At 47.4% G+C, this 26,865-nt stretch overlaps 1 protein-coding gene across 2 annotated transcripts in view; it reads right to left on the bottom strand.

Annotated features, from left to right (window-relative positions):
• Positions 1-25,585, bottom strand: part of Txnrd3 (thioredoxin reductase 3) — a 39,897-nt gene extending 14,312 nt beyond the window's left edge. For both annotated transcript variants that reach the window (NM_001106609.3, NM_001184712.2), the window contains exons 1-6: positions 25,181-25,585; positions 18,615-18,675; positions 17,583-17,692; positions 15,036-15,140; positions 14,755-14,827; positions 6,064-6,183 (exon numbers count right to left, since the gene is read on the bottom strand). In NM_001106609.3, coding sequence (NP_001100079.2) covers positions 6,064-6,183; positions 14,755-14,827; positions 15,036-15,140; positions 17,583-17,692; positions 18,615-18,675; positions 25,181-25,339 — 628 coding nt within the window. In that variant the 5' untranslated portion in view covers positions 25,340-25,585. The remainder of the gene's footprint in view (positions 1-6,063; positions 6,184-14,754; positions 14,828-15,035; positions 15,141-17,582; positions 17,693-18,614; positions 18,676-25,180) is intronic.
• Positions 25,586-26,865: the final 1,280 nt, after the last annotated feature.

The raw sequence follows: 26,865 nt of genomic DNA, 5'->3' as shown, positions 1-26,865 counted from the left end.
GAGCTGCGGAACCTGCAGGTGACAACTGTCTGAGGAGCTGTGAGCTGCTGCAGCTGCCTTGGCAAACTGCAAAACTCATCTCGCCTAGGGATGGGGAATCCCCACTTCCTAAGCCTTCCAAGATACCCCATCCCTCCCTGTTCCTGATGCTGCCCAAGACCTGTAACATTAGAGGGCGCCACCCTGCTGCCACTCCTTCCTGTCGGAAACCACAGCCTGCTTCTTTACTACAAAGCAACAGTCTGATCCTAACATTTCTTTATAATAAATGAGGTTTGAACTCAAGAGTTGCCTTTTGTCTTACAATGCTCTACCTGACACAAGGCGAGGATCCAACTGCTAGGCCTTTCTGCCACCCCTGCCTCTTCTAGGTGGGACTACATCTTGTCTACAAGTGCTGGACCTACAAGTGGATACGCACCTCTGTGTAGCTCCACATTTATAAGACATAAGGGCCTGCCTGGGGAATCTGGTCATAACTGGATGAGAGTCCAGAAACAAACCAGCAACCAAGGGACATGGCCCCCTCCCTCCCTTTCTTTCTCTCCCCCTCACTCTCTCTTCCCCTCCTCCTTCTCCCCCTCCCCTCTCTTCCCCTGTCTCTCCCTCTCTCCCCAGCCCCCATCTGAGAAAGCCCCTCTCCTCTCCAGTACAGTCAATATGGAGAGCCTGCCTCCCCAGGGCACTAGGGTAAGGGAGCTCTAGGATTTTGCTGGAAGATTGTCTTTGTATACTCTCAGATGCGAAGTTCTTCACAGTGGCACATGTTTGCAAATCCCACCCCTTATAGGTCTTCCGTTCCAACACTCTGGAAAACTTTGACTACAGGGGTCCTATACATTCTCTTCACAAGCCAAATGACCTTTACTGTTAAAAGTAGGGTCCCAAACATGGTTGTGCATCAGCCTGCCTATCCCGTGAGTAACCAAGTCCCAGATCCCCTGAGCTTTCCCGGGAGACTGACTGGCCAAATCTAGGACCTGGCTCTGTTCCACCCTGTGTCTGTTCCGTCAGAGCAAACCGGATGAGAAAATTCACCCGCTGTTCTGAGAAAGCTCAGCCAGTCTCACAAGTTTATTTTCAATGTAAACTTTAAAATGATCACTTTTGAGCTTTGAAGGGAAAAAATAAGGTCTCAGATTGTGCTGGGTCTGCATAGTCATGAGATAATCTCGAGATATGGCCTCTTCATAATATTGAGACAAGGCCTCTAATTCGCAGTACTTTTTGGTGCGCACTAACAGTCTTCCCATGTACACCGCTAGCTCTGCTCCAAGGCATCTCGTCATTTTTGTCATTTTTCACTATATTTTTAGCTTGTTATGGCTGGCAAGTAAGAAATGTGATTTTCACACTAACTGAACTAATTAATTCTAATATTGCTAAGCTCAATCTTTTATATGCTCTAGATAAATTGTATCATGTTAGACCTTTCCATTAACCCTTTCCAAGCATGTTCCTTTCTTTGCTGTCCAACTTCATCCTACACTGGCCAAAGGCATTACAGCCACAACACAGGGTGGCCCTGGGGCACTGTGGTCACTCACTAGATAGTCCTGGGGCACTGTGGTCACTCACTAGATAGTCCTGGGGCACTGTGGTCACTCACTAGATAGTCCTGGGGCACTGTGGTCACTCACTAGATAGTCCTGGGGCACTGTGGTCACTCACTAGGTGGTTCTGGGGCACTGTGGTCACTCACTAGGTGGCTCTGGGGCACTGTGGTCACTCACTAGGTGGCTCTGGGGCACTGTGGTCACTCACTAGTACTCTGGGGCACTGTGGTCACTCACTAGGTGGTTCTGGGGCACTGTGATCACTCACTAGATAGTCCTGGGGCACTGTGGTCACTCACTAGGTGGTTCTGGGACACTGTGGTCACTCACTAGGTGGCTCTGGGGCACTGTGATCACTCACTAGGTGGCTCTGGGGCACTGTGGTCACTCACTAGATAGTCCTGGGGCACTGTGGTCACTCACTAGGTGGCTCTGGGGCACTGTGGTCACTCACTAGTGCTCTGGGGCACTGTGGTCACTCACTAGGTGGTTCTGGGGCACTGTGATCACTCACTAGATAGTCCTGGGGCACTGTGGTCACTCACTAGGTGGTTCTGGGGCACTGTGGTCACTCACTAGGTGGTTCTGGGGCACTGTGGTCACTCACTAGGTGGTTCTGGGACACTGTGGTCACTCACTAGGTGGCTCTGGGGCACTGTGGACATGCACTAGGTGGCTCTGGAGCACTGTGGTCACTCACTAGGTGGTTCTGGGGCACTGTGGTCACTCACTAGTGCTCTGGGGCACTGTGGTCACTCACTAGGTGGTTCTGGGGCACTGTGGTCACTCACTAGATAGTCCTGGGGCACTGTGGTCACTCACTAGGTGGTTCTGGGGCACTGTGGTCACTCACTAGGTGGCTCTGGGGCACTGTGGTCACTCACTAGGTGGTCCTGGGGCACTGTGGTCACTCACTAGGTGGCTCTGGGGCACTGTGATCACTCACTAGGTGGCTCTGGGGCACTGTGGTCACTCACTAGGTGGCCCTGGGGCACTGTGGTCACTCACTAGACAGTCCTGGGGCACTGTGGTCACTCACTAGGTGGCTCTGGGGCACTGTGGTCACTCACTAGATAGTCCTGGGGCACTGTGGTCACTCACTAGGTGGTTCTGGGGCACTGTGGTCACTCACTAGGTGGCTCTGGGGCACTGTGGTCACTCACTAGGTGGCTCTGGGGCACTGTGGTCACTCACTAGTACTCTGGGGCACTGTGGTCACTCACTAGGTGGTTCTGGGGCACTGTGATCACTCACTAGATAGTCCTGGGGCACTGTGGTCACTCACTAGGTGGTTCTGGGGCACTGTGGTCACTCACTAGGTGGTTCTGGGGCACTGTGGTCACTCACTAGGTGGTTCTGGGACACTGTGGTCACTCACTAGGTGGCTCTGGGGCACTGTGATCACTCACTAGGTGGCTCTGGGGCACTGTGGTCACTCACTAGATAGTCCTGGGGCACTGTGGTCACTCACTAGGTGGCTCTGGGGCACTGTGGTCACTCACTAGTGCTCTGGGGCACTGTGGTCACTCACTAGGTGGTTCTGGGGCACTGTGATCACTCACTAGATAGTCCTGGGGCACTGTGGTCACTCACTAGGTGGTTCTGGGGCACTGTGGTCACTCACTAGGTGGTTCTGGGGCACTGTGGTCACTCACTAGGTGGTTCTGGGACACTGTGGTCACTCACTAGGTGGCTCTGGGGCACTGTGGACATGCACTAGGTGGCTCTGGAGCACTGTGGTCACTCACTAGGTGGTTCTGGGGCACTGTGGTCACTCACTAGGTGGTTCTGGGACACTGTGGTCACTCACTAGGTGGCTCTGGGGCACTGTGGACATGCACTAGGTGGCTCTGGAGCACTGTGGTCACTCACTAGGTGGTTCTGGGGCACTGTGGTCACTCACTAGGTGGCCCTGGGGCACTGTGGTCACTCACTAGGTGGCTCTGGGGCACTGTGGTCACTCACTAGTGCTCTGGGGCACTGTGGTCACTCACTAGGTGGTTCTGGGGCACTGTGGACATGCACTAGGTGGCTCTGGAGCACTGTGGTCACTCACTAGGTGGTTCTGGGGCACTGTGGTCACTCACTAGATAGTCCTGGGGCACTGTGGTCACTCACTAGGTGGTCCTGGGGCACTGTGGTCACTCACTAGGTGGCTCTGGGGCACTGTGGTCACTCACTAGGTGGCCCTGGGGCACTGTGGTCACTCACTAGGTGTTCTGGGGCACTGTGGTCACTCACTAGGTTTTCCGGGGCACTGTGGCCACTCACTAGGTGGTCCTGGGGCACTGTGGTCACTCACTAGGTGTTCTGGGGCACTGTGGTCACTCACTAGGTATTCTGGGGCACTGTGGTCACTAGGTGTTCTGGGGCACTGTGGTCACTCATTAGGTTTTCCGGGGCACTGTGGTCACTCACTAGGTGTTCTGGGGCACCGTGGTCACTCACTAGGTGTTCTGGGGCACTGTGGTCACTAGGTGTTCTGGGGCACTGTGGTCACTCATTAGGTTTTCCGGGGCACTGTGGTCACTCACTAGGTGTTCTGGGGCACTGTGGTCACTCACTAGGTGGCCCTGGGGCACTTCAGCCATGCACTGGGCAGCTCCAACTCACACGTGACACAGACCCAAGCTGTTCAGTAAACCCTTGCTTCCCACCCTTCATCCTAAAAAGTTTCTTGTGTTAGCCTTGCTGACAGAGTCTTTAAAGCACTGTAGGTCTGAGATTTCCATCAAATGCCTTTGGGTCACCATTAGACCCTAGGGTTGTGGCTGTACTTCCCTGACAAAGGTCCCTCTTCTTACCTACTGTGAGCCCTCAGAAGTGATATAAATTCCTTTAAGACACTAATGCCTGTCACCTGAGTTACCTGTACAAGCTGCAGTTTTGTGTTTAAATTCACTTGGTACTGTAGTTACTTTAGCCTCAACTCTTCTTGAGTCTTAAACTATCCCAGCCTCCTGTTTGCTAGTCTTGTCAATCTATGGATCTCCCCAGTCCCTACTTTATCACCACAGGCTGACTCTGCTTCACAGTTCCCACTCTCTCCAGGTGACCCTTCCCCCCAGAGAGCTAACCTAGGATGTTGGGCAGATGCTTTCAGTGGAATAGGAAGCAACAGAAGGATTCGTGGAGAAAGCGCGTTCTTCAATACAGAAGTCCTGAAACCAAGCCACCAGGCAGAGAGGCTTGATCCCATCTACAACTGCCAGACCCTACACTAGTGCTCTCCGGTGAGTTGCCTGGTGAAATGGGTCTAGTCTCACCTCAACTCTACCAGCTACTGAGCCGACCTGTGCTGTCTATTTCAGTGAACCACCACCCATGCCCTTCACACAACCTGATGCCTGCCTCTCTCCTCCACCCTGGGTAAATCTGCTGTCTCTACAATTGTCTATCACCTATAATACGGTTGACAGGTGAAGGCCATATCTATATCAAGGTCTCTGGAGACAGACGACTCATTCATGATTTTTAAAACCTCCACAGTCTTCTGATATAGCCACTATGAAGACCCTCCACCCTTGTGTCTCGCTGCCCATCATATCCAGTCACATCTGCATCTTCAGCATCCCTAAATCCACTTCCCACTCTCGGCCTTGACATCTTGGTTCAGGCTGGTGGCATTTCTTGTGTCTTAGTGTTTCAGGAAGGATCTGAACTCCAAAGCTGTGGCCTGCCTCTCTCCTGCCTGAGCTTCATGCGGTCTCCTCCCCCACCCCCCATCACCTCTGAGGTAAAACCTAACTGCTTAGCTCTCTGAGCTCACTTCCTCTACTATCTTTACCCACCCCATATACCATATAGTCTCACATCTACAGTTTTGGTCAACCTGCTCCTGGCCCTAATGTCCTCCTCCTTTGTGGCTTTCAAGGTACAGCTTGAACTGGGCATGGTGGTTCATGCCCATTGTCACAGCTACTCAGGAGGTAGAGGTACTCTTACCACTTGAGTTTATGAGTTCAAATCCCACCAGGGGAACATGGTAAGCAAGCCCTTGCCTCAAAAAGAAAAAGGGGAAAGAGTGTCTAACATAACAGAGGTCAGAGGATTACTTCATCCTCACAGCTTTTCTTGGTGCTCCTCTGATGCTGCAGGGGGGCATCAGGCACCCCCACAGGCACTCTGCAGAGTTGGTGCTGCTTCTGGACAGGATCTGTGGTCATTACCCTGCATGGCAGAGCCCAGACAGCAAGCAGGAATGGGACTCAAGATTCTTATCCAATATTCAACACCACCACAACAAACTTTCATTCTATTTTCTTCACGCTTGAAAAAAAAGTCTGAAAATGGCCATCACTGCCTCCCACCTTCTGCTGAGGGTCTGGCCTTGCTCAAGTTAGGTCTCTAGGCCTAAGGCCTAGAACAGCAGCCAAGCTACAGCCTCTGCAGCTGGTGGGCAGAGTGGGTGTGCCTAAGGAATGCTGACTGGGTGCAAGACAGTCAATGCAGAGTTGTGGGCTCAGTCCTTCTGGAGTACTCCCGCCCTGGCTCACCCACTGCTCACCCTGCTGGTTATAATCCCAGCCATATTTCCTCGCATCTTGCAGAGCATGCCCCAGGAGGGCTGCCTGATGCATCAGCTTCTTAGGGATACAGCCTACATTCACACAGGTGCCGCCAAGGCCTGAAAAGAAAACAGCACGTCAGTGTCTCCCAGGTGGTAAGCATGCTTTCGTGAGGTTTCTCAATTTGCTGCCAGGCATAGAGAGGTAAACTCAAGTGGTGGCAGAGACGACTTTCATCCTCCAAATGAGGCACAAGTGGGTAAGTCGACTATCTAACTTGCAGACAACCCAGTAATATGGGAAAATCCAAAGCTATATGAAAAGCTCTGGAGACAGAATCCAGAGTTTCACTTGTGTCTGATGCTTGAAAGTGAGAGGCTCCCCGGCTAATGAGGTAAGTGCTGTACACTTAGACATCAGCTTCCAGGATCTCTCTCTAACTCTCATTCCTCTGAGCCAACTGTCAGTCCTCGCCAGCTGCCTAGGAGCAGCTACTCTGATTGTGACCTGCACAAAGCAGGCCAGGTCTGTGCACCCCTTGTCAGGACCCAAGTAAGGAACTCCCCAATGCACTCTCCAGTGCACAGACTAGTAGGATGGTTTCTGGATGAGAGAGGAGAAAAGCAGGGAAGAGGCCGAAGAAGGGAAGATGGGTAGACAACTGGACAAGTCAAGGAGCAAGCAAGGAGCACTGCTGTACCCTGGGAATTCCAGACTAAAGCCTTGAATTAGCCTGAATTTCAAACAATGCTTTTTTTGTACTTTTACCTATCATGGTTCTGGGTGGAACAAGAAAGCGCCATCAGGCTGGGTACAGAACAGAGGTCACAGATCAATGATGATGCAGTTTAGACAGAAGAGTGCATGGACTGAGCAGTCCCCAGAGTCATGACCATGAGAAGAAGCAAGGAGTCAGAGGGAGGGCAGGACCCAGAGCCAGTGGCATTGACCATGTGCGGCTTTCCAGATGATGAGGCCAGGCATGTCAGGACCCTAGATTCCCTCCCCTGTCCCCTTACTGTTCCAAACTGACAAAACCCAGTCTGACACCAGAGTCACAGAGATGACCAGATGTCAGGCATTTGGCCCAGAGCAGACCAAAGACTAAAGAATGTACTTGAAGCATGAATGAACATTCTGTACAAAATCTGTATGCTCTGTTTTATTGAGAAAAGGGGGTAAACCCCTACACACGCCCGCGCGTGCGCGCGCGCGCGCACACACACACACACACGGCAAGGTGCACACTCTGCCCTGCAACACACAGCCATGGTGCATGGCCAGGACCATGTGTACTGCTCCTGCAACCAAGGGGCAATGGTAGTAGACACTGACAATGGCAGCCACTGTACGGCCACATGCCCAGCTGTGAGCCTGAGATAGAAACAGAAAGTGACCAGGATACACACAGCATGTGCACTGTGACTGCAACAGTAAGAGAGCACTGGCACATGCACACAAAATCTATGGCAGAAGCATGGGTGGCTGGGTCACAGTAACACATTTCTCTTTGTTCCTTTACAGAGTCTGCACCCATAGATAGCTGCCCTGCTGAGACTGGGGTGGGTTGCCTGAGATGACAGGGACGAAGCTGCCTGTAAGAGCAGAGAAAAGCAGCACCCCACGAGCGAACTTGAGCCTCGGGACCACAGGTAAGACCAAATTTTCTGCTGCAAGAAAGCTGCCTGGTGAGCTTGGGACACACGGAAGCAGAATTTCTCTAGAACCGGGCACGTTCTGTGTTTACCGGAAGTCCCACACCCGCGGATCCCGGCCCGCAGCAGCTCTCTGCTCCCAGACCCGGTGAGAGAGAGACCCAACCGCCTGGTCAGGTGGGCACTCCTGAGGCTGCAGAGCAGAAGAGACCACCAACACTGCTCACCCCTGCCCACATCCCTGGCCCAAGAGGAAACTGTATAAGGCCTCTGGGCTCCCGTGGGGGAGGGCCCAGGAGCGGCAGGACCCCTTCCGAAGACACCGCCGGACCCTGAAGGAAACAGACCGGATAAACAGTTCTCTGCACCCAAATCCCGTGGGAGGGAGAGCTAAACCTTCAGAGAGGCAGACAGGCCTGGGAAACCAGAAGAGACTGCTCCCTGCACACACATCTCGGACGCCAGAGGAAAAAGCCAAAGACCATCTGGAACCCTGGTGCACTGAAGCTCCCGGAAGGGGCGGCACAGGTCTTCCTGGTTGCTGCCGCTGCAGAGAGCCCCTGGACAGCACCCCACGAGCAAACCTGAGCCTCGGGACCACAGGTAAGACCAAATTTTCTGCTGCAAGAAAGCTGCCTGGTGAACTCAAGACACAGGCCCACAGGAACAGCTGAAGACCTGTAGAGAGGAAAAACTACACGCCCGAAAGCAGAACACTCTGTCCCCATAACTGACTGAAAGAGAGGAAAACAGGTCTACAGCACTCCTGACACACAGGCTTATAGGACAGTCTAGCCACTGTCAGAAATAGCAGAACAAAGTAACACTAGAGATAATCTGATGGCGAGAGGCAAGCGCAGGAACCCAAGCAACAGAAACCAAGACTACATGCCATCATCGGAGCCCAATTCTCCCACCAAAACAAACATGGAATATCCAAACACACCAGAAAAGCAAGATCTAGTTTCAAAATCATATTTGATCATGATGCTGGAGGACTTCAGGAAAGACCTGAACACACTTAGGGAAGCACAGGAAAACATTAATAAACAAGTAAAAGCCTACAGAGAGGAATCGCAAAAATCCCTGAAAGAATTCCAGGAAAACACAATCAAACAGTTGAAGGAATTAAAAATGGAAATAGAAGCAATCAAGAAAGAACACATGGAAACAACCCTGGATATAGAAAACCAAAAGAAGAGACAAGGAGCTGTAGATACAAGCTTCACCAACAGAATACAAGAGATGGAAGAGAGAATCTCAGGAGCAGAAGATTCCATAGAAATCATTGACTCAACTGTCAAAGATAATGTAAAGCGGAAAAAGCTACTGGTCCAAAACATACAGGAAATCCAGGACTCAATGAGAAGATCAAACCTAAGGATAATAGGTATAGAAGAGAGTGAAGACTCCCAGCTCAAAGGACCAGTAAATATCTTCAACAAAATCATAGAAGAAAACTTCCCTAACCTAAAAAAAGAGATACCCATAGACATACAGGAAGCCTACAGAACTCCAAATAGATTGGACCAGAAAAGAAACACCTCCCGTCACATAATTGTCAAAACACCAAACGCACAAAATAAAGAAAGAATATTAAAAGCAGTAAGGGAAAAAGGTCAAGTAACATATAAAGGGAGACCTATCAGAATCACACCAGACTTCTCGCCAGAAACTATGAAGGCCAGAATATCCTGGACTGATGTTATACAGACCCTAAGAGAACACAAATGCCAGCCCAGATTACTGTATCCAGCAAAACTCTCAATTAACATTGATGGAGAAACCAAGATATTCCATGACAAAACCAAATTTACACAATATCTTTCTACAAATCCAGCACTACAAAGGATAATAAATGGTAAAGCCCAACATAAGGAGGCAAGCTATACCCTAGAAGAAGCAAGAAACTAATCGTCTTGGCAACAAAACAAAGAGAATGAAAGCACACAAACATAACCTCACATCAAATATGAATATAACGGGAAGCAATAATCACTATTCCTTAATATCTCTCAATATCAATGGCCTCAACTCCCCAATAAAAAGACATAGATTAACAAACTGGATACGCAACGAAGACCCTGCATTCTGCTGCCTACAGGAAACACACCTCAGAGACAAAGACAGACACTACCTCAGAGTGAAAGGCTGGAAAACAACTTTCCAAGCAAATGGTCAGAAGAAGCAAGCTGGAGTAGCCATTCTAATATCAAATAAAATCAATTTCCAACTAAAAGTCATCAAAAAAGATAAGGAAGGACACTTCATATTCATCAAAGGAAAAATCAACCAAGATGAACTCTCAATCCTAAATATCTATGCCCCAAATACAAGGGCACCTACATATGTAAAAGAAACCTTACTAAAGCTCAAAACACACATTGCACCTCACACAATAATAGTGGGAGATTTCAACACCCCACTCTCATCAATGGACAGATCATGGAAACAGAAATTAAACAGTGATGTAGACAGACTAAGAGAAGTCATGAGCCAAATGGACTTAACGGATATTTATAGAACATTCTATCCTAAAGCAAAAGGATATACCTTCTTCTCAGCTCCTCATGGTACTTTCTCCAAAATTGACCATATAATTGGTCAAAAAACGGGCCTCAACAGGTACAGAAAGATAGAAATAATCCCATGCGTGCTATCGGACCACCACGGCCTAAAACTGGTCTTCAATAACAATAAGGGAAGAATGCCCACATATACGTGGAAATTGAACAATGCTCTACTCAATGATAACCTGGTCAAGGAAGAAATAAAGAAATTAAAAACTTTTTAGAATTTAATGAAAATGAAGATACAACATACTCAAACTTATGGGACACAATGAAAGCTGTGCTAAGAGGAAAACTCATAGCGCTGAGTGCCTGCAGAAAGAAACAGGAAAGAGCATATGTCAGCAGCTTGACAGCACACCTAAAAGCTCTAGAACAAAAAGAAGCAAATACACCCAGGAGGAGTAGAAGGCAGGAAATAATCAAACTCAGAGCTGAAATCAACCAAGTAGAAACAAAAAGGACCATAGAAAGAATCAACAGAACCAAAAGTTGGTTCTTTGAGAAAATCAACAAGATAGATAAACCCTTAGCCAGACTAACGAGAGGACACAGAGAGTGCGTCCAAATTAACAAAATCAGAAATGAAAAGGGAGACATAACTACAGATTCGGAGGAAATTCAAAAAATCATCAGATCTTACTATAAAAACCTATATTCAACAAAATTTGAAAATCTTCAGGAAATGGACAATTTCCTAGACAGATACCAGGTATCGAAGTTAAATCAGGAACAGATAAACCAGTTAAACAACCCCATAACTCCTAAGGAAATAGAAGCAGTCATTAAAGGTCTCCCAACCAAAAAGAGCCCAGGTCCAGACGGGTTTAGTGCAGAATTCTATCAAACCTTCATAGAAGACCTCATACCAATATTATCCAAACTATTCCACAAAATTGAAACAGATGGAGCCCTACCGAATTCCTTCTATGAAGCCACAATTACTCTTATACCTAAACCACACAAAGACACAACAAAGAAAGAGAACTTCAGACCAATTTCCCTTATGAATATCGACGCAAAAATACTCAATAAAATTCTGGCAAACCGAATTCAAGAGCACATCAAAACAATCATCCACCATGATCAAGTAGGCTTCATCCCAGGCATGCAGGGATGGTTTAATATACGGAAAACCATCAACGTGATCCATTATATAAACAAACTGAAAGAACAGAACCACATGATCATTTCATTAGATGCTGAGAAAGCATTTGACAAAATTCAACACCCCTTCATGATAAAAGTCCTGGAAAGAATAGGAATTCAAGGCCCATACCTAAACATAGTAAAAGCCATATACAGCAAACCAGTTGCTAACATTAAACTAAATGGAGAGAAACTTGAAGCAATCCCACTAAAATCAGGGACTAGACAAGGCTGCCCACTCTCTCCCTACTTATTCAATATAGTTCTTGAAGTTCTAGCCAGAGCAATCAGACAACAAAAGGAGATCAAAGGGATACAGATCGGAAAAGAAGAGGTCAAAATATCACTATTTGCAGATGACATGATAGTATATTTAAGTGATCCCAAAAGTTCCACCAGAGAACTACTAAAGCTGATAAACAACTTCAGCAAAGTGGCTGCGTATAAAATTAACTCAAATAAATCAGTTGCCTTCCTCTATACAAAAGAGAAACAAGCCGAGAAAGAAATTAGGGAAACGACACCCTTCATAATAGACCCAAATAATATAAAGTACCTCGGAGTGACTTTAACCAAGCAAGTAAAAGATCTGTACAATAAGAACTTCAAGACACTGAGGAAAGAAATTGAAGAAGACCTCAGAAGATGGAAAGATCTCCCATGCTCATGGATTGGCAGGATTAATATGGTAAAAATGGCCATCTTACCAAAAGCAATCTACAGATTCAATGCAATCCCCATCAAAATACCAATCCAATTCTTCAAAGAGTTAGACAGAACAATTTGCAAATTCATCTGGAATAACAAAAAACCCAGGATAGCTAAAGCTATCCTCAACAATAAAAGGACTTCAGGGGGAATCACTATCCCTGAACTCAAGCAGTATTACAGAGCAATAGTGATAAAAACTGCATGGTATTGGTACAGAGACAGACAGATAGACCAATGGAATAGAATTGAAGACCCAGAAATGAACCCACACACCTATGGTCACTTGATTTTTGACAAAGGAGCCAAAACCATCCAATGGAAAAAAGATAGTATTTTCAGCAAATGGTGCTGGTTCAACTGGAGGGCAACATGTAGAAGAATGCAGATCGATCCATCCTTATCACCCTGTACAAAGCTTAAGTCCAAGTGGATCAAGGACCTCCACATCAAACCAGACACACTCAAACTAATAGAAGAAAAACTAGGGAAGCATCTGGAACACATGGGCACTGGAAAAAATTTCCTGAACAAAACACCAATGGCTTATGCTCTAAGATCAAGAATCGACAAATGGGATCTCATAAAACTGCAAAGCTTCTGTAAGGCAAAGGACACTGTGGTTAGGACAAAACGGCAACCAACAGATTGGGAAAAGATCTTTACCAATCCTACAACAGATAGAGGCCTTATTTCCAAAATATACAAAGAACTCAAGAAGTTAGACCGCAGGGAAACAAATAACCCTATTAAAAAATGGGGTTCAGAGCTAAACAAAGAATTCACAGCTGAGGAATGCCGAATGGCTGAGAAACACCTAAAGAAATGTTCAACATCTTTAGTCATAAGGGAAATGCAAATCAAAACAACCCTGAGATTTCACCTCACACCAGTGCGATTGGCTAAGATCAAAAACTCAGGTGACAGCAGATGCTGGCGAGGATGTGGAGAAAGAGGAACACTCCTCCATTGTTGGTGGGATTGCAGACTGGTAAAACCATTCTGGAAATCAGTCTGGAGGTTCCTCAGAAAATTGGACATTGAACTGCCTGATGATCCAGCTATACCTCTCTTGGGCATATACCCAAAAGATGCCTCAACATATAAAAGAGACACGTGCTCCACTATGTTCATCGCAGCCTTATTTATAATAGCCAGAAGCTGGAAAGAACCCAGATGCCCTTCAACAGAGGAATGGATACAGAAAATGTGGTACATCTACACAATGGAATATTACTCAGCTATCAAAAACAACGAGTTTATGAAATTCGTAGGCAAATGGTTGGAACTGGAAAATATCATCCTGAGTGAGCTAACCCAATCACAGAAAGACATACATGGTATGCACTCATTGATAAGTGGCTATTAGCCCAAATGCTTGAATTACCCTAGATCCCTAGAACAAACGAAACTCAAGACGGATGATCAAAATGTGAATGCTTCACTCCTTCTTTAAATGAGGAAAAAGAATACCCTTGGCAGGGAAGGGAGAGGCAAAGATTAAAACAGAGACTGAAGGAACACCCATTCAGAGCCTGCCCCACATGTGGCCCATACATATACAGCCACCCAATTAGACAAGATGGATGAAGCAAAGAAGTGCAGACCGACAGGAGCCGGATGTAGATCGCTCCTGAGAGACACAGCCAGAATACAGCAAATATAGAGGCGAATGCCAGCAGCAAACCACTGAACTGAGAATAGATCCCCTATTGAAGGAATCAGAGAAAGAACTGGAAGAGCTTGAAGGGGCTCGAGACACCAAAAGTACAACAATGCCAAGCAACCAGAGCTTCCAGGGACTAAGCCACTACCTAAAGACTATACATGGACTGACCCTGGACTCTGACCCCATAGGTAGCAATGAATATCCTAGTAAGAGCACCAGTGGAAGGGGAAGCCCTGGGTCCTGCTAAAACTGAACCCACAGTGAACTAGTCTATGGGGGGAGGGCGGCAATGGGGGGAGGGTTGGGAGGGGAACACCCATAAGGAAGGGGAGGGGGGAGGGGGATGTTTGCCCGGAAACCGGGAAAGGGAATAACACTCGAAATGTATATAAGAAATACTCAAGTTAATAAAGAAGAAAAAAAAAGAAAGAAAGAATAGGTCAATTTTCTGCAAATTTGGGGTAGAATAAAAAGAAGTAGTACATAGAGTACCCTTCTCTATTACATTGTTCATGGTTTGTTCTTTTATAAAGCCCTTCATGCATTCACCAAAATCATAGAATATTTCTGGGACATAGTGTGTTCATCAGAAAAGCAGAATGTAAAGAATGTAGGAGAGTGGATGGAAGAGATTTTTCTAAGATCAGAAAAAATATAAATTTTTTGGTGTTAAAGGCTTATCTCACACAAAAATTTATTCTGCCAAGATCAGAGGTGTCGAGTGAACTTCAACCCTTTGAGACCTTAACTGAAAAGTTCTTATTCAAGTTATTTTTCACTGTTTGGAATAAAATGCATGGCAGTTTGTACAAAATCTTTATGAATGTCTGTATGTATATGAGTAGCTTTCAGCAACTTTCGATTATTATATTAAATGCAATATCCTGCTTTTCAAAAAAAAAAAAAAAGAGCAGAGAAAAAGCAGCAACTATAGCTTACCCCAGGACGTGCCCTGAGGCGAGGGAACCACAAAGTCTAGCACCATGACCTTCTTTCCCAAGTTGGCAGCTTCCTACAAAACAAGCACATGGACAGATGTCTTATGGACAGGTGTCTTGTCCCCTTCCCACCCCAATCTTCCTCTCCCTTAAGTGAACACCTGAGTTTGCCAGACACCATACTCCTTCTCCACCCTCTTTGAACCAACTCTTATAAAAGTGTAGATTGCACAATTACAGTTAACTTTCTGAAAAGTCAAAATAGGCCATTCTTGCTCCCACCTTGGCACAAGAGAGGCCGCCAGAGCCCCCGCCGATGACGATGAGATCATAATCATGAGTTGAGTCATCCTGAAGGAGCTTCTGCAGTAAACCATTCTGATGTGCCTACGAATCACCAAAGGGGACAGAATACCACATGACTCCATTTACAAACAGCATGGATTCACTGACAAACAAATCTAGAGCTAGAGAGATAGCTCATCTGTCAAGAGCACAGACTGCTATAGCTGAGGAACTGAGTCCAGATCCTAGCACCCATGATGGGTGCACACAAGTGCTGGAAACTGACTCTCTAGGGAGCTGACATCGCTGCCCCCTGCTGGCACACAAGTATTCATTCCTCTCCTCTCCTCTCCTCTCCTCTCCTCTCCTCTCCTCTCTTCTCTCTCTCTCTCTCTCTCTCTCTCCCCCTTCCTCCCTTCTTCCCTCCCTCTCGCTCTCTCTCCCCTCTCTCTCTCTCTCTCTCTCTCTCTCTCTCTCTCTCTCTCTCTCTCTCTCTCTCTCCCCCTTCCTCCCTTCTTCCCTCCCTCTCGCTCTCTCTCCCCTCTCTCTCTCTCTCTCTCTCTCTCTCTCTTTCTCTCTCTTTCCATTCCTCCCTCCCTATCTCCCTCCCTCTCTCTCAATCTCTCATGCACACACTTAAAAATTAAAAATAAGTCTTTTTTAAAAATCACTCCAAGTGGGAGTATTTAGCTTAGTAGGGGAACACAAGGCCCCAAGTTTAGTTCCTGGCCAAAAAAAAAAGAGCCTCAGGAACTCAGGAACAATGAATCACTTATGTTGGGGTTATAAACCTACGTAGACTTAAGTAGAGTACAACTTATGCCAATGGAATAGATACACACACATTTATGTTCAGTGTGACCTTGATATTCTGATAGTTAACCGTGTGTTGGATTTCCAGAGGGCTGGGCTTGCTATCAGTGTCAAACGAGGCCACTTTCCATGGTGAGATGATCAAGTTGTCACTTTTTAAGCCCTTTTTCCTCTGTGCTAGTCTTCATTTGAAACCTAGCTCTTAGGCACCAGTGACTATCTTCATGATGGGGGGAGGGGGGAAAGGGGAGGGCTTCTGTTATCACACACCTCTCACTGTTTCTCTCTCAATGGCCATAAAGCAGGCTCTGGAGTCTCTTGTCTATTTGACCCCCTTGTCTTCCTGCAGAGACAGTGTTGCTTTGGAAGCAGCAGGTAAGAGCTGGCCCTGCTGGCGAACCAGCCCAGGTGCTTTGCACTTAACCACCAGCATTCAAGGAGCTCTGCGACCACTGAGGAATGGTGCCTGAGATGGTTTTTAAAACGTAGGAAAAACTGCCCTGCCCTTCTTATTGTATGTGACTCAGGAAAATCCACCTCCTCAAACTCCAGATCCATATTCTCTGGCATCATCTTCAAGCTTGGGACTGATGGTGCTAGAGAGAGTGCTATGGGCTGGTACTTATTGCCTAAGCCATTTTGGGACCCTTCCAGGACAACAGAGCTATTATTGCATAATTATGTGGATCAGAAATTAACAGTCAATGTGGCAATCCTCCCAGCCAAAAATTATTCTTAATTAAATTTCAGATATGTACTTAATCAACCATTGGTTACTTGTGCTCACCTACATAAGGGATTTAAACAGAACTGAACTGTAATACAAAAAACTAATTATAGAATAAGGACCCTATTTAATAAACATTAAGGGGAGACCATGCCCAGGGCCTCACACATGCTAGGCACCCACTCTACTCTTGAGCCACGTTGCATAGACACCCAGATTTAATCTGTCACTCTCTACTAAAATGGCTCCTGGGCATTCCCTGCATTTTCAGAATCAAGTTAAAAGCCACATGCTTTGTACACAGTAATGGCAGTCTTGACAGAATTATAATTCTCTAGACAATGATGTTTGTGTTCACCAAGTCTTGTGGGAAGCTGTCTGTTTCACTCCCTGTCAGGAGGCAGACTTGTCCTGGCACCAGTGACCCACCTGTCACTTTTCCTGGGGATAAAAGAACAAATCTCTGTTCGCCTTAGATAAGGCGCCGCAAAACTATGGCTCCAGGTGCTGTTTAGTGAGTTTATACACTTTAATTGGGCTGTTGATAGGACAGTGGGCAACCTGCCGTCAGCTACACTACTGCATAAGACTACTGTCTTGCTGGTAACTAACAGCTTATCTATCTCTAGGAAGGGGTGGGGCCTCATGAGACACCCCATAAGACATGAGACGCTCCTGAGCCACTGTGAATCCCTCAGGGGCCTCATGATGCTACACACACACACACACACACACACACACACACACACACACACACACAAACACACACACACAAACATGGGCTAGTGGGCCCAGTCCTATGAGGCTCTGGCTGCAGGCTAAGAACAGCCCTCCTGTGCCTGGCAGTTAACACTGTCTAACTTCTCAGGTATTATTGGTGGGAAAGCTCATTTCCCTTGCAGTCTTCAGCCCCTGTGCCTTTCCACTGCTACTTCCCTTGCACCCTGATTAACTTACAGTGTGAACAAACAGTGTTGAGGGCCATGTCTGATGACCATCATTACCTGGAAAATCCGGTCACATCCACCCACGTGCACTTTATTCACAAAAATATTGGGCACCGTTTTCTGGTTACTGATTTCTGTCAGCACTTCCTGAACATTGGCCCCATCATCTAAGGAATAAAACAGTATACAAAGAGACCATAAGGGCCCTTGCAGAGCTCAAGCCTTCCAGTGCTCCACTGCCCATTGCTATCCTGTTCACGTCCTGACAGGGCAGTGCTCCATGAATTTACGTAACAACGACTTAAAGTAGGAAAACAACTATACCTTCAGAGGACACCTTAAACCCACAGGCCTACTCAAGGATTCCTTTCAAAACGAAGCATGTGGTTTAGCCTTTACATACTCAACGGCTGTGCTGCAACCAAGGGCAAGTGTCCTTTAAGAAGGCAAACCCCAAGTGGAAAGTGTCATAATCGCTGCCAAGAAAACCCTTCTTACAGTCACACTGAAAAGTACCCATGAGTGTGGTCTGCAATTCACCCTCCACTTTGGAAAATACAACTGGGCTGTGACACTTAGGACTCGAACCAGAAGCACCTCACTTTCTTCAGGCAACTTGGTGATAAGCCGATGCCATGAAGGCAAAGTTTAGCCTTATTCTGGTCACTATCATATCCCAAATTCTGATGAACAGCAGAAGCTGTGAAACGTTCTGTGACTGTCACACCATGGATGACAAAGATTCAAAACTAAGCTGAAAACGTAACATGTTCTTTCCCAGGGGTAACAAACCAGGAAGTGGAGTTATGACAACCTAACCTGGTCTGTAGAATGCTGGCAGGCCAGGATGCAGTGCCTCAAACACTTTAGAGTTAACAGCCTACAGCCCCTCCCACGCCCTTCCTCAACCATGGAAAACCCTTATCAAACTGTCCTTTGAAGGTTCATCGCCTGTATGGCTGAATACAAACAAAAAGGGCTCATTTGATAGAAAGATGTGAAAACAAACGGAGTTTAGCAAAGTACGTGGCAAAGAACAGCCATGTTGGCATTTGCTACAAACAGCAGTGTGTACGGGCGGTCACTCACCAACTTGATCAAGTTCCAGGATGTAATAGTTCACTCCCAAGGATGAAAAGAGTTCCTTAACCTATAAGAGAGACCCTTATGAGCTTCATGCTCTCAAAAGGTTCAGCAGCTTTGAAAGGTGCCCATGTCACATGTGGTGATAAGAGATGTCCGTCACCAGTTATCTTTAGGGACATAGGTTGTGGCCAACGGTTTTCTCAGATTTTCCTCTATATGGTTCCCCAGACTAGCCCAGTCTGCCACCTCTATTCTTCTCTTTGCCATCTTATGACTCCTAACTTTCCTGGCCAAATCTCTTTTCTGGCACAGGACAGGTTCCTGGCATTCTTCTATGGGTGCCATGCCTCAGTGCAAACCTTCAACTCTATCATTTCCTCTTCCTGTGCTTCCTCTCAACAGTCATTAAGTCCATCCAACTAAATCAACCATCAAGCACCTAGGACCAGTCAACCACCGTTCCAAGTCCATGAGATGCAGCAATGAACCAGATCAACACACAGACCGCCCTCTGGAGCAGGAATCGGGAGCTTGGTGAAAGTTTAACTACGGCCCATTTACCAGCGGCCCAGGAAAACACCGCAGAGTCAGGTCACTGAAGACTGAGAGACCACAGTGTGGGCATCACTCAAGAGCATTGAATCTGCACCTTAGCCACTGTGCAAAGCTCTGGCTAGGTTTCAACCAAACACCTGCCTTCCAGACATCTTCTGGGTCACATTATCCTCCCCATCACCTGCCCAATGCGAGCAATGGCTGAGTCTTAGTTCTCTCAGCTGAACTGTTCCACTTTCTAGTTCCCAACAGTAACTCTAGCTCCTGTTCTCACCGCTGCCATCAACTTCACCTCCTCCAGTTATCCCAACAGCCACCACGGGTCTTTTCACAGCCTTTCTGTGACTCTCTCAACTCCCTCTACCCCTGAGATAAAACCTGGAGCCTCCAAGGCCTGGGGACATATATCTAACCATGATAATTATCTAAGAGTGACCCTTTCAAGTTGTACAAATCTCCTAAGAGCATTAAGCAAATGAACATTTATTTCAAAAAATTTTTCTAAAGCCTCAGGAAAAGCAGAGGCTGTGGCCCTGGTGCCTGAACCTGCCCCTTCTTCTCCTGGCAGGAACTTTACTTCAAGGGAATATGGCCCCAAAATAGTATCTCCTCAAATGGCAGGTCACCAGTCCCCCTCAGCTCCACCCCAGTTCTGAGTCACAGAAGCTTCAAAACAGAGGCTCTCTTTGACTCCACTCAACCCTGAGGCCAATGCTCTACATGGGAGACTGGTGGAAAATGCCAAGGCCTGCCCTGGTCATATTATCTGTGTAAGGTCAAGTCCCCAGAGAAAGATAAGCCAAGGTGACCAGAGGCTATAGGCCCATTAAGAACTCTGCTCATGAAGCTAGGTGTCACTCATTGAGAATTAGGTCACTGTCCCCACCTCCAGCTCAAGAATATCTTGCAAGGGGAGAGGCAGGCCACAATAGCAGAGAAGACCTGGGCGACTTCTTTTGAAACAGGCCTTGGGGAAGTTCTAGCTCAAGGCAATGGAGATAGGCAGGCAAGGAAGAGGAGAGGCAACAGCCTTTAGAGCAGTGGTTCTCAACTGATGCTGTGACCCTGTAATACACTTCCTCCTGTTGTGGAACTCCCAATCATAACGTCATTATTGTTGCTACTTCATAACTAATTTTGTTACTGTTATGAATCATAATGTAAATATATATGTTTTCCAAGGTCTTTGGCAACCCCTGTGAAAGGGTCTTTCCTTACCCCTTCCAGAGGGGTTGAAGACCACTGCATCTGTCAGTGAATGAGGGAAGCCACCATGGAAAAGGACAACAATTCCTCAGAAAAATACAATTAAAGATTCTCTGTAACAGGCCTTTGTTCTCTCATGTTCATGAGCATCGCTCACAACAGCCAAAAGCAAGGCAAGTATCAACTGGTGCCTGGATTGATAGGCAAGGTACATGTACGCACACAGTGGCTCATTATTCACCCATAAGAACGAGGAAAATTGCAGCTCACATTATAAGATGGTCAAGCCTTACAGATATTACACTAAGCCAAACAAGCCAGAAGCGAAAGGCCAAACACTGAACGATGTAGCTTACATTTGGCACCTGGAGGGGTTGAACTCATCTTTTGGTGAGGTGCTTTGTGAGGGCTGGGAAGGTAGGAACATTAGTTACTGTGCTGATGGGTTTTCAGATGGAATGTTCTGGAGATAGACTGTGATGATGGTGGCCAACAGTGTGACTCTTTCTAATGCTGAGGCCTTGAGCATGGCTCTGAGGACTTGAACCTGACTCAGGGGGACAGGGGAATGAAGAAAAGACAAACACACAGATACACAGAAATGGTGATCTGGAGCCTCGGATGGAGAAACCTCAGCATCCTCTCCCCAAGCATTTTATCATAGAGGTGAAAGTGGGGATGACAGGCAGGATTATGGCATACAGCTCAGTCAAGGAAACAGGTTTAGCTAATCTTGGTAGAAGCAGCCTCTGGAGGAGAGCAGACTTCAAAGCTGTAGAAAAGGGGTAGGAGAGGGAAACTCTAATGGACATTTTATGTGCACACTATCTACTTTAATGCTCTGACCAGGAGGGAAGACTTGTCACTTCCCTGAGCATAGCCTGGGAAGGTTTTTGCCATTTTCCCGTGGGTTTCAGGCTTTGGAGCTCTTGACATGGCGGTAACCCATGTCAACAGCAAACAGTCACTTGGGAGTTCACCTCTTCAGGGCTTCTCCAGTCCCCACACATGTCACTGGCCTCTACTCTATTGATGTGACAAATGTGTTTAAAAATATACATCAAAGCATTTGCCCTAGTTTAGTTCGAACTGTCCTGCACACATCCTTTAACTACAACTTGCCTGTGAATCCATCTGCCCCATGGCTACTAGGTTTTTTGTGGTGGCCAGGTCAGATCCTTGTCGCTCTTGGGTAACATTTCTTTATCATATTCTTAAGCCCACACTTATGATAAAACATCGTGAGACACTTAAAAACTTTTGAAGTTAAATTCCAGCCATTTCCAGAGAGCCCCCACTCCAGTTTCTTTCCTTGCTCCTTCTATTGGGCCAACTTCCTTCCTTTTGCCTTCTCCTTTCTTTCCTTACATCAATTACTATGTCATATGCCTCCCCTCATAAGCAGACCTCCTCTTTACCCCAGGAGGAGCCCACCTGTCCTTGCCTTAGCCTGTGATGATGTCTGAAGAAACTATTGTTTTATCCTTTATTGCCACAGCCCTTGTTTGTCACAAGCTCATTTTTCTGTACATGAGAGCTAGCTGGTGACAGCTCAACTATTCTGATTTTCTGAGGGCCAGATTCATCCATGTTCATGTCTCTACAATGCTAAGTACCTATACTGGCTAGTTTTGTATGTCAACTAGATACAAGCTGGAGTTATCACAAAAAGGAGTCTCCCTTGAGAAAATGCCTCTATGAGGCCCAGCTGTAAAGCATTTTCTCAATTAGTGATCAAGAGGGGAGGACCCAGCCCCTTGTGGGTGGTGCCATCTCTAAGCTGGTAGTCTTGGATTCTAGAAGCAAGCAAGCTGAGCGAGCCAGAGGAAGCAAGCCAGTAACATCCCTCCAAGGCCTCTGCATCAGCTCCTGCTTCCTGCCCTGCTTGAGTTCCAGTTCTGACTTCCTTTGGTGATGAACAGCCATGTGGAAGTGTAAAAAACAAAGTGGAATAAACTCTTTCCTCCCCAACTTGCTTCTGGGTCATGATGTTTGTGCAGGAACAGAAACCCTGACTAAAACAGTATCCAATAACTAAAGCTTGTTAAACAGCATAACCACGTCAATGAAGGGATAGATCTTCTCAATTCTGTAGGGGCCATATATGGAAACCACGATGGACTGTGGGTGATGCATTTAACAGGCCCACAAACAAACTGCCACAAAATCAGCCAGTGAATGGTTAACAAAAGATAGGCTTCTAGGATGTACCCAGGAACAAAGAGAAGCAGGAAAGGCTAGAGAGTTCAAGGCCAGTTTGGGCTGGTAAGAGACCTTACCTCAAGAAATGTTTTGCTCCCCCACTCTAAGCCAAAACACACCTCAAGAAAGAGATCAGCACAAATTAAAATCCAATCAGTAGAAAGGATGTGCTCCCCAGTGTAACTGGGCTTCACCAACAGCAGCTCCCCATGGGTTAAAGAGAACAAGTGTGGGAATCAGGCTACAAAACAGTGTGTTTATGACTGCAGAGACTAAAGCAGAGATCTAAGTAAGACCGTGAGAGGAAAGTGGAGTGGGACACTCACCAGCCTCAGTTCCCAAAAGACCCATCATGAGAGTCTGCGAGATTCCCCAACATATAACCAAAGGATCAGTATTTATAATACATAAAGAAAACCTACAAATCAGCACAAGAGAAAAATAAACAAAAAAATGGTCTTAATGGTTCACAAGAGAAAACTCAAGGGAGCCATAACACATGGGCTTCATTAGGGCGATGAAAACTTCTGCAAAGAGCATTACCTACCAGAACTGCACAGGGAAAAGCAGCAGCTGTCAGCAAGGCTGGAGAGCAAGAACCAGCAGAGGCCAAATTAGTGTAAGTACTTGGAAACGCCCTGCCGCTGTGACCAACGCCATGAATCAATGAAAGACGCCCACCGCTTCTGGGCTTTTTGGCAAAGAACAAGAGTGGCTCAAAAGCAATTAGGTAAGTTGGCCAGGGCTGTGCTTCCAAGGAGAGGCATCTATCCATACTGTTTTTCAGATCAAAATATTCAGCCAGTGGTGGCTCATGCCTGTAATCCCCACAGTTGAGAGACCCAAGCAGAGTTACCCCAGGTTCGTGGTTAGCCTAGGGAACATCACGGCAGTGAGAGGTAGTGAGACAGAGCCACAGGTCCTAACATGCATGAGTCTGCAAGCACACCTGCTAAGGGAAGAGCTGAGCATCATGTGACTCTACTCACATAAAGGTCCATGCTGCCAGAGGGAACAGAGCACTGTTAGTGATGTGCCCCATCAGGTACCTCTCAGAGGAGTAAGGGATGTGGCTAACCCTGGGGGGAGGGAGGAAACATCCTGCAGTATCCACGCTGCTAGGGACATTTTATTAGTTTGTTAAATGTGCGTGTGACCGTGCCTGTGTGTATCTTCCCATGTGGGTGCACTTGCAGCTATAGAGGCCAGAGGACAACCTCAGGTGTCATTCCCAAAAGATAGCTGTTTGTCTACCTTCTTTTCAATAACTTCTCTTATTGGCCTGACACATATGAGTTGGGTAGTCTGGACTTACCTGTCTCTGCCTTCTATATACTGAGGTAAAGTACATGCCACTACGCCATCATTTTTATATGAGTTCTGGGGATGGAACTTGGGTCCTACAGCAGGCACCATTTTGTTCTGTTTCTTGGGGTAGGACTCTTAATAGGAGCCCAGGCTGACCTTGAATGTATGATCCTTCTAACTCAGCATCTTTTTTTTTTCTTTTAAATTGTGCTAGAAATGGAAGCCGGGGCTTTGCTCCCACTAACTTACACACCTGGCCCTTATTGGCTCAACTTTCTCATAATGTTAAGTAAAGATCAAGATATTGAATAGCGCCATCTTGCATCTTCCTGCCAAAGGTTTGTCTCTATAAGAATATTTTTAACTCATAATATGAAAACAATGCTGACTGCCCACCCAGCTCCAAAATACGGAGTGTGCAACAGAGATTAAACTAGCCACGACTTCCATGATTTATACAACCTCCTCTATCTTCATCTTACAAGTGGAACACAAGCCCCCAGCTAGTTCTGAAATCTGGTCAAGGAGTCCCGCTAGTTCACAAGTGGGATCTAGATCTAGCTTTGGCGAACCTCGCCATCCCTCACACTTCCATTTTAGTAAGACAACAATTTTAAATGTTGATTTGGGTTTTTTGTTTTTTTGTTTTTGTTTTTTTAATAAACTAAAGCCCATATCAGTCTGGAAGGCAAGTGTTTCCCTAGGTGGCTAGTGCCTGGGACCCTATAGTGAGTTACTCAGTCAGAACAGGTAGTCAATGAGGCTCCACAAAAGCTCTACTCCGCCCACCCTCAGGCACCGCCCACCTCCCGCCTAGGTCAGCTCAGGACTGCCTGCCCAGTAGGTTTCCCCCAGACACCCAGTAACCCCCGGTTCCCCGCATCCACTAGATCCCGCCCACTGAGACCCACTCAGACCCTCCCTATAGCCCCGCCCAAGATGTCCATACCACGGTTCCATCCGGCCCAATGAGCCCCGCCCAGACCCCCTCGGGTTACACCCATCAGGCACCCTCCCTAGACCTCCGCTTCGCCCCACCCACCAACCTTGCCCAGACCCCGCCCACCAGGGGTTAACTAATAAGAGCTGGCTTTGCCCCTCCCACTGAGAGTGCTCAGACCCCCAAATCGGTCCCCAGATCCCGCTCGCAGAACTAGCTGAGCCCCTTCATCCATGCTCCTCCCCGCCCCGCCTACCAGGTCCAGTCCTCACCTCCACTTCCCTCCTCCCACAGAGATTGCTTAGACCCTGCCCATCAGGCCCCGCCCCAGAGCTCAGCTACGGCCAGCCCCGCCTACCCGCGAGCTGTGTGGACAGTAACTCTTGCTGAAGATCATAACCCTGTTGCCCTCGATGAGATCCCGCAGGCGGCGCCGCACCTCCTCGCGGACCTCAGCGGGCGGGCGGCTGGTCCCGGGGGACGTCAGGCGGGCGCGGCGGCCGGGTGGCGACGACATGAGGCCGCCACGAACAGCACCCAGGCGGCGGTTGGGGACGACTCCAGCCTTCCCCTGCCCAGGCGAGGTTTGCGCCCGAGGAGGCGGCGGCGGGGACGGTGGCTTCTCCAGGGCTTCGTTGTCGCTCCCGGCCGAGCCGGGCCTGCTGGGGAACCGAGTCGCGGGCAGCCGCCTAGGGGACGACACCAGCAAAGCCGCTGAGAACTTGAGAACGCTGCGCACTGGCCACGGGCGCACGGGACTGCTACGGGGCCACGCCCCCGACCGCGCGACCCACGGAGGGAGCCGGCCTACCGACCAGCCACGCCCCTGGGAAAGCTTAGCCCCACCTCCAAGGCCTCCACAGGGCTAAGCTACGCCCACTTAGCGCAGTCCTGTGAGCCTGCAAACAGCTCAGTCTATTGCCAAGTAGCAGGGTGGCAGTCACTTGTCATTTTCAAAGGGGTGGTATCAAGCTTGTATACTCTGCTATTCTTGTAATTACTGTTTTCATTATCGTTTTACCAGTTTCTGCCTCCCAGAGTCCTCCCTACAGTTTCTTCCGCTCCTGATTCTCCATCAACCTCCAAATTTTCAGGAAAGGTATATGTCTTCACTTTAGTTCAGGAAATGTGACTAAAATCTTATCTAGAAAATACTGACTCTCTTTTAAGCTTGCATTACAGAAGCTGAATAAAAAGTTCCTATTGCAATTCAGCTTTTTAATATTTATTTATGTATGTATTTCTTTTTCTATAAGTATACTGTAGCTGTCTTCAGACACACACCAGAAGAGTGCATCAGACCCCATTACAAGAGATTGTGAGCCACCAAGTGGTTGCTCAGAATTGAACTCAGGAACTCTGAGAGAGCAATCTTAACCACTGAGCCATCTCTCCAGCCCTGCAATTTAGTTTTAATATTAGGTTCCTACATCTCTACCTCCCCGACCCCTCAACACTACACACACACACACACACACACACACACACACACACACACACACACACTCACTCACTGTGACAGTGTACTGCTTAGTTTTTGTCCACTTAGGACATACTAGAGTTGCCCGGAAAGAGACTCAACTGAGGAAATCCCTCCTTCACATTGGCCTGCAGGTGAGCCTGTGGAATATTTTGTGATTAGTGATAAATGCGACGGTGTCCAGCCCACTGGGGAGGAGCTGCCACCCTTGGGCAACTGGTACTTGGTTGTAAGAGAGCATGCTGGGCAAGCTATCCAGAGCAAGCCCATAAGCAGCATTCCTCCATCGTCAGCCTCTGCTCCTTCTCGAGTTTTCTGACTTTCCCCAGGAATGCACTGTGACTTGAAACTTTCCCCAAATAAACCCTTTCCTCTCCCGAGTTGTTTTTGGTCAGTGTTTTATCACAGCAACAGTAAGTAACTAGGGCACAACATATTCTCAAGCCATCCACAACACAGGAACCATTTGGAAAGAAGGCCAGAGAGGTAACTTTCTTGCTCTGGGTCAAATAAGAACATAAGGTACGCAAGCATTTTATCAACTGAGCCTTCTCCTCAGACTC

The sequence above is a fragment of the Rattus norvegicus genome, chromosome 4 (assembly GCF_021556685.1).
Source record: "Rattus norvegicus strain SHRSP/BbbUtx chromosome 4, alternate assembly SHRSP_T2T, whole genome shotgun sequence".
NCBI lineage: Eukaryota > Metazoa > Chordata > Mammalia > Rodentia > Muridae > Rattus > Rattus norvegicus.
This window is presented reverse-complemented; position numbering and strand designations above follow the sequence as displayed.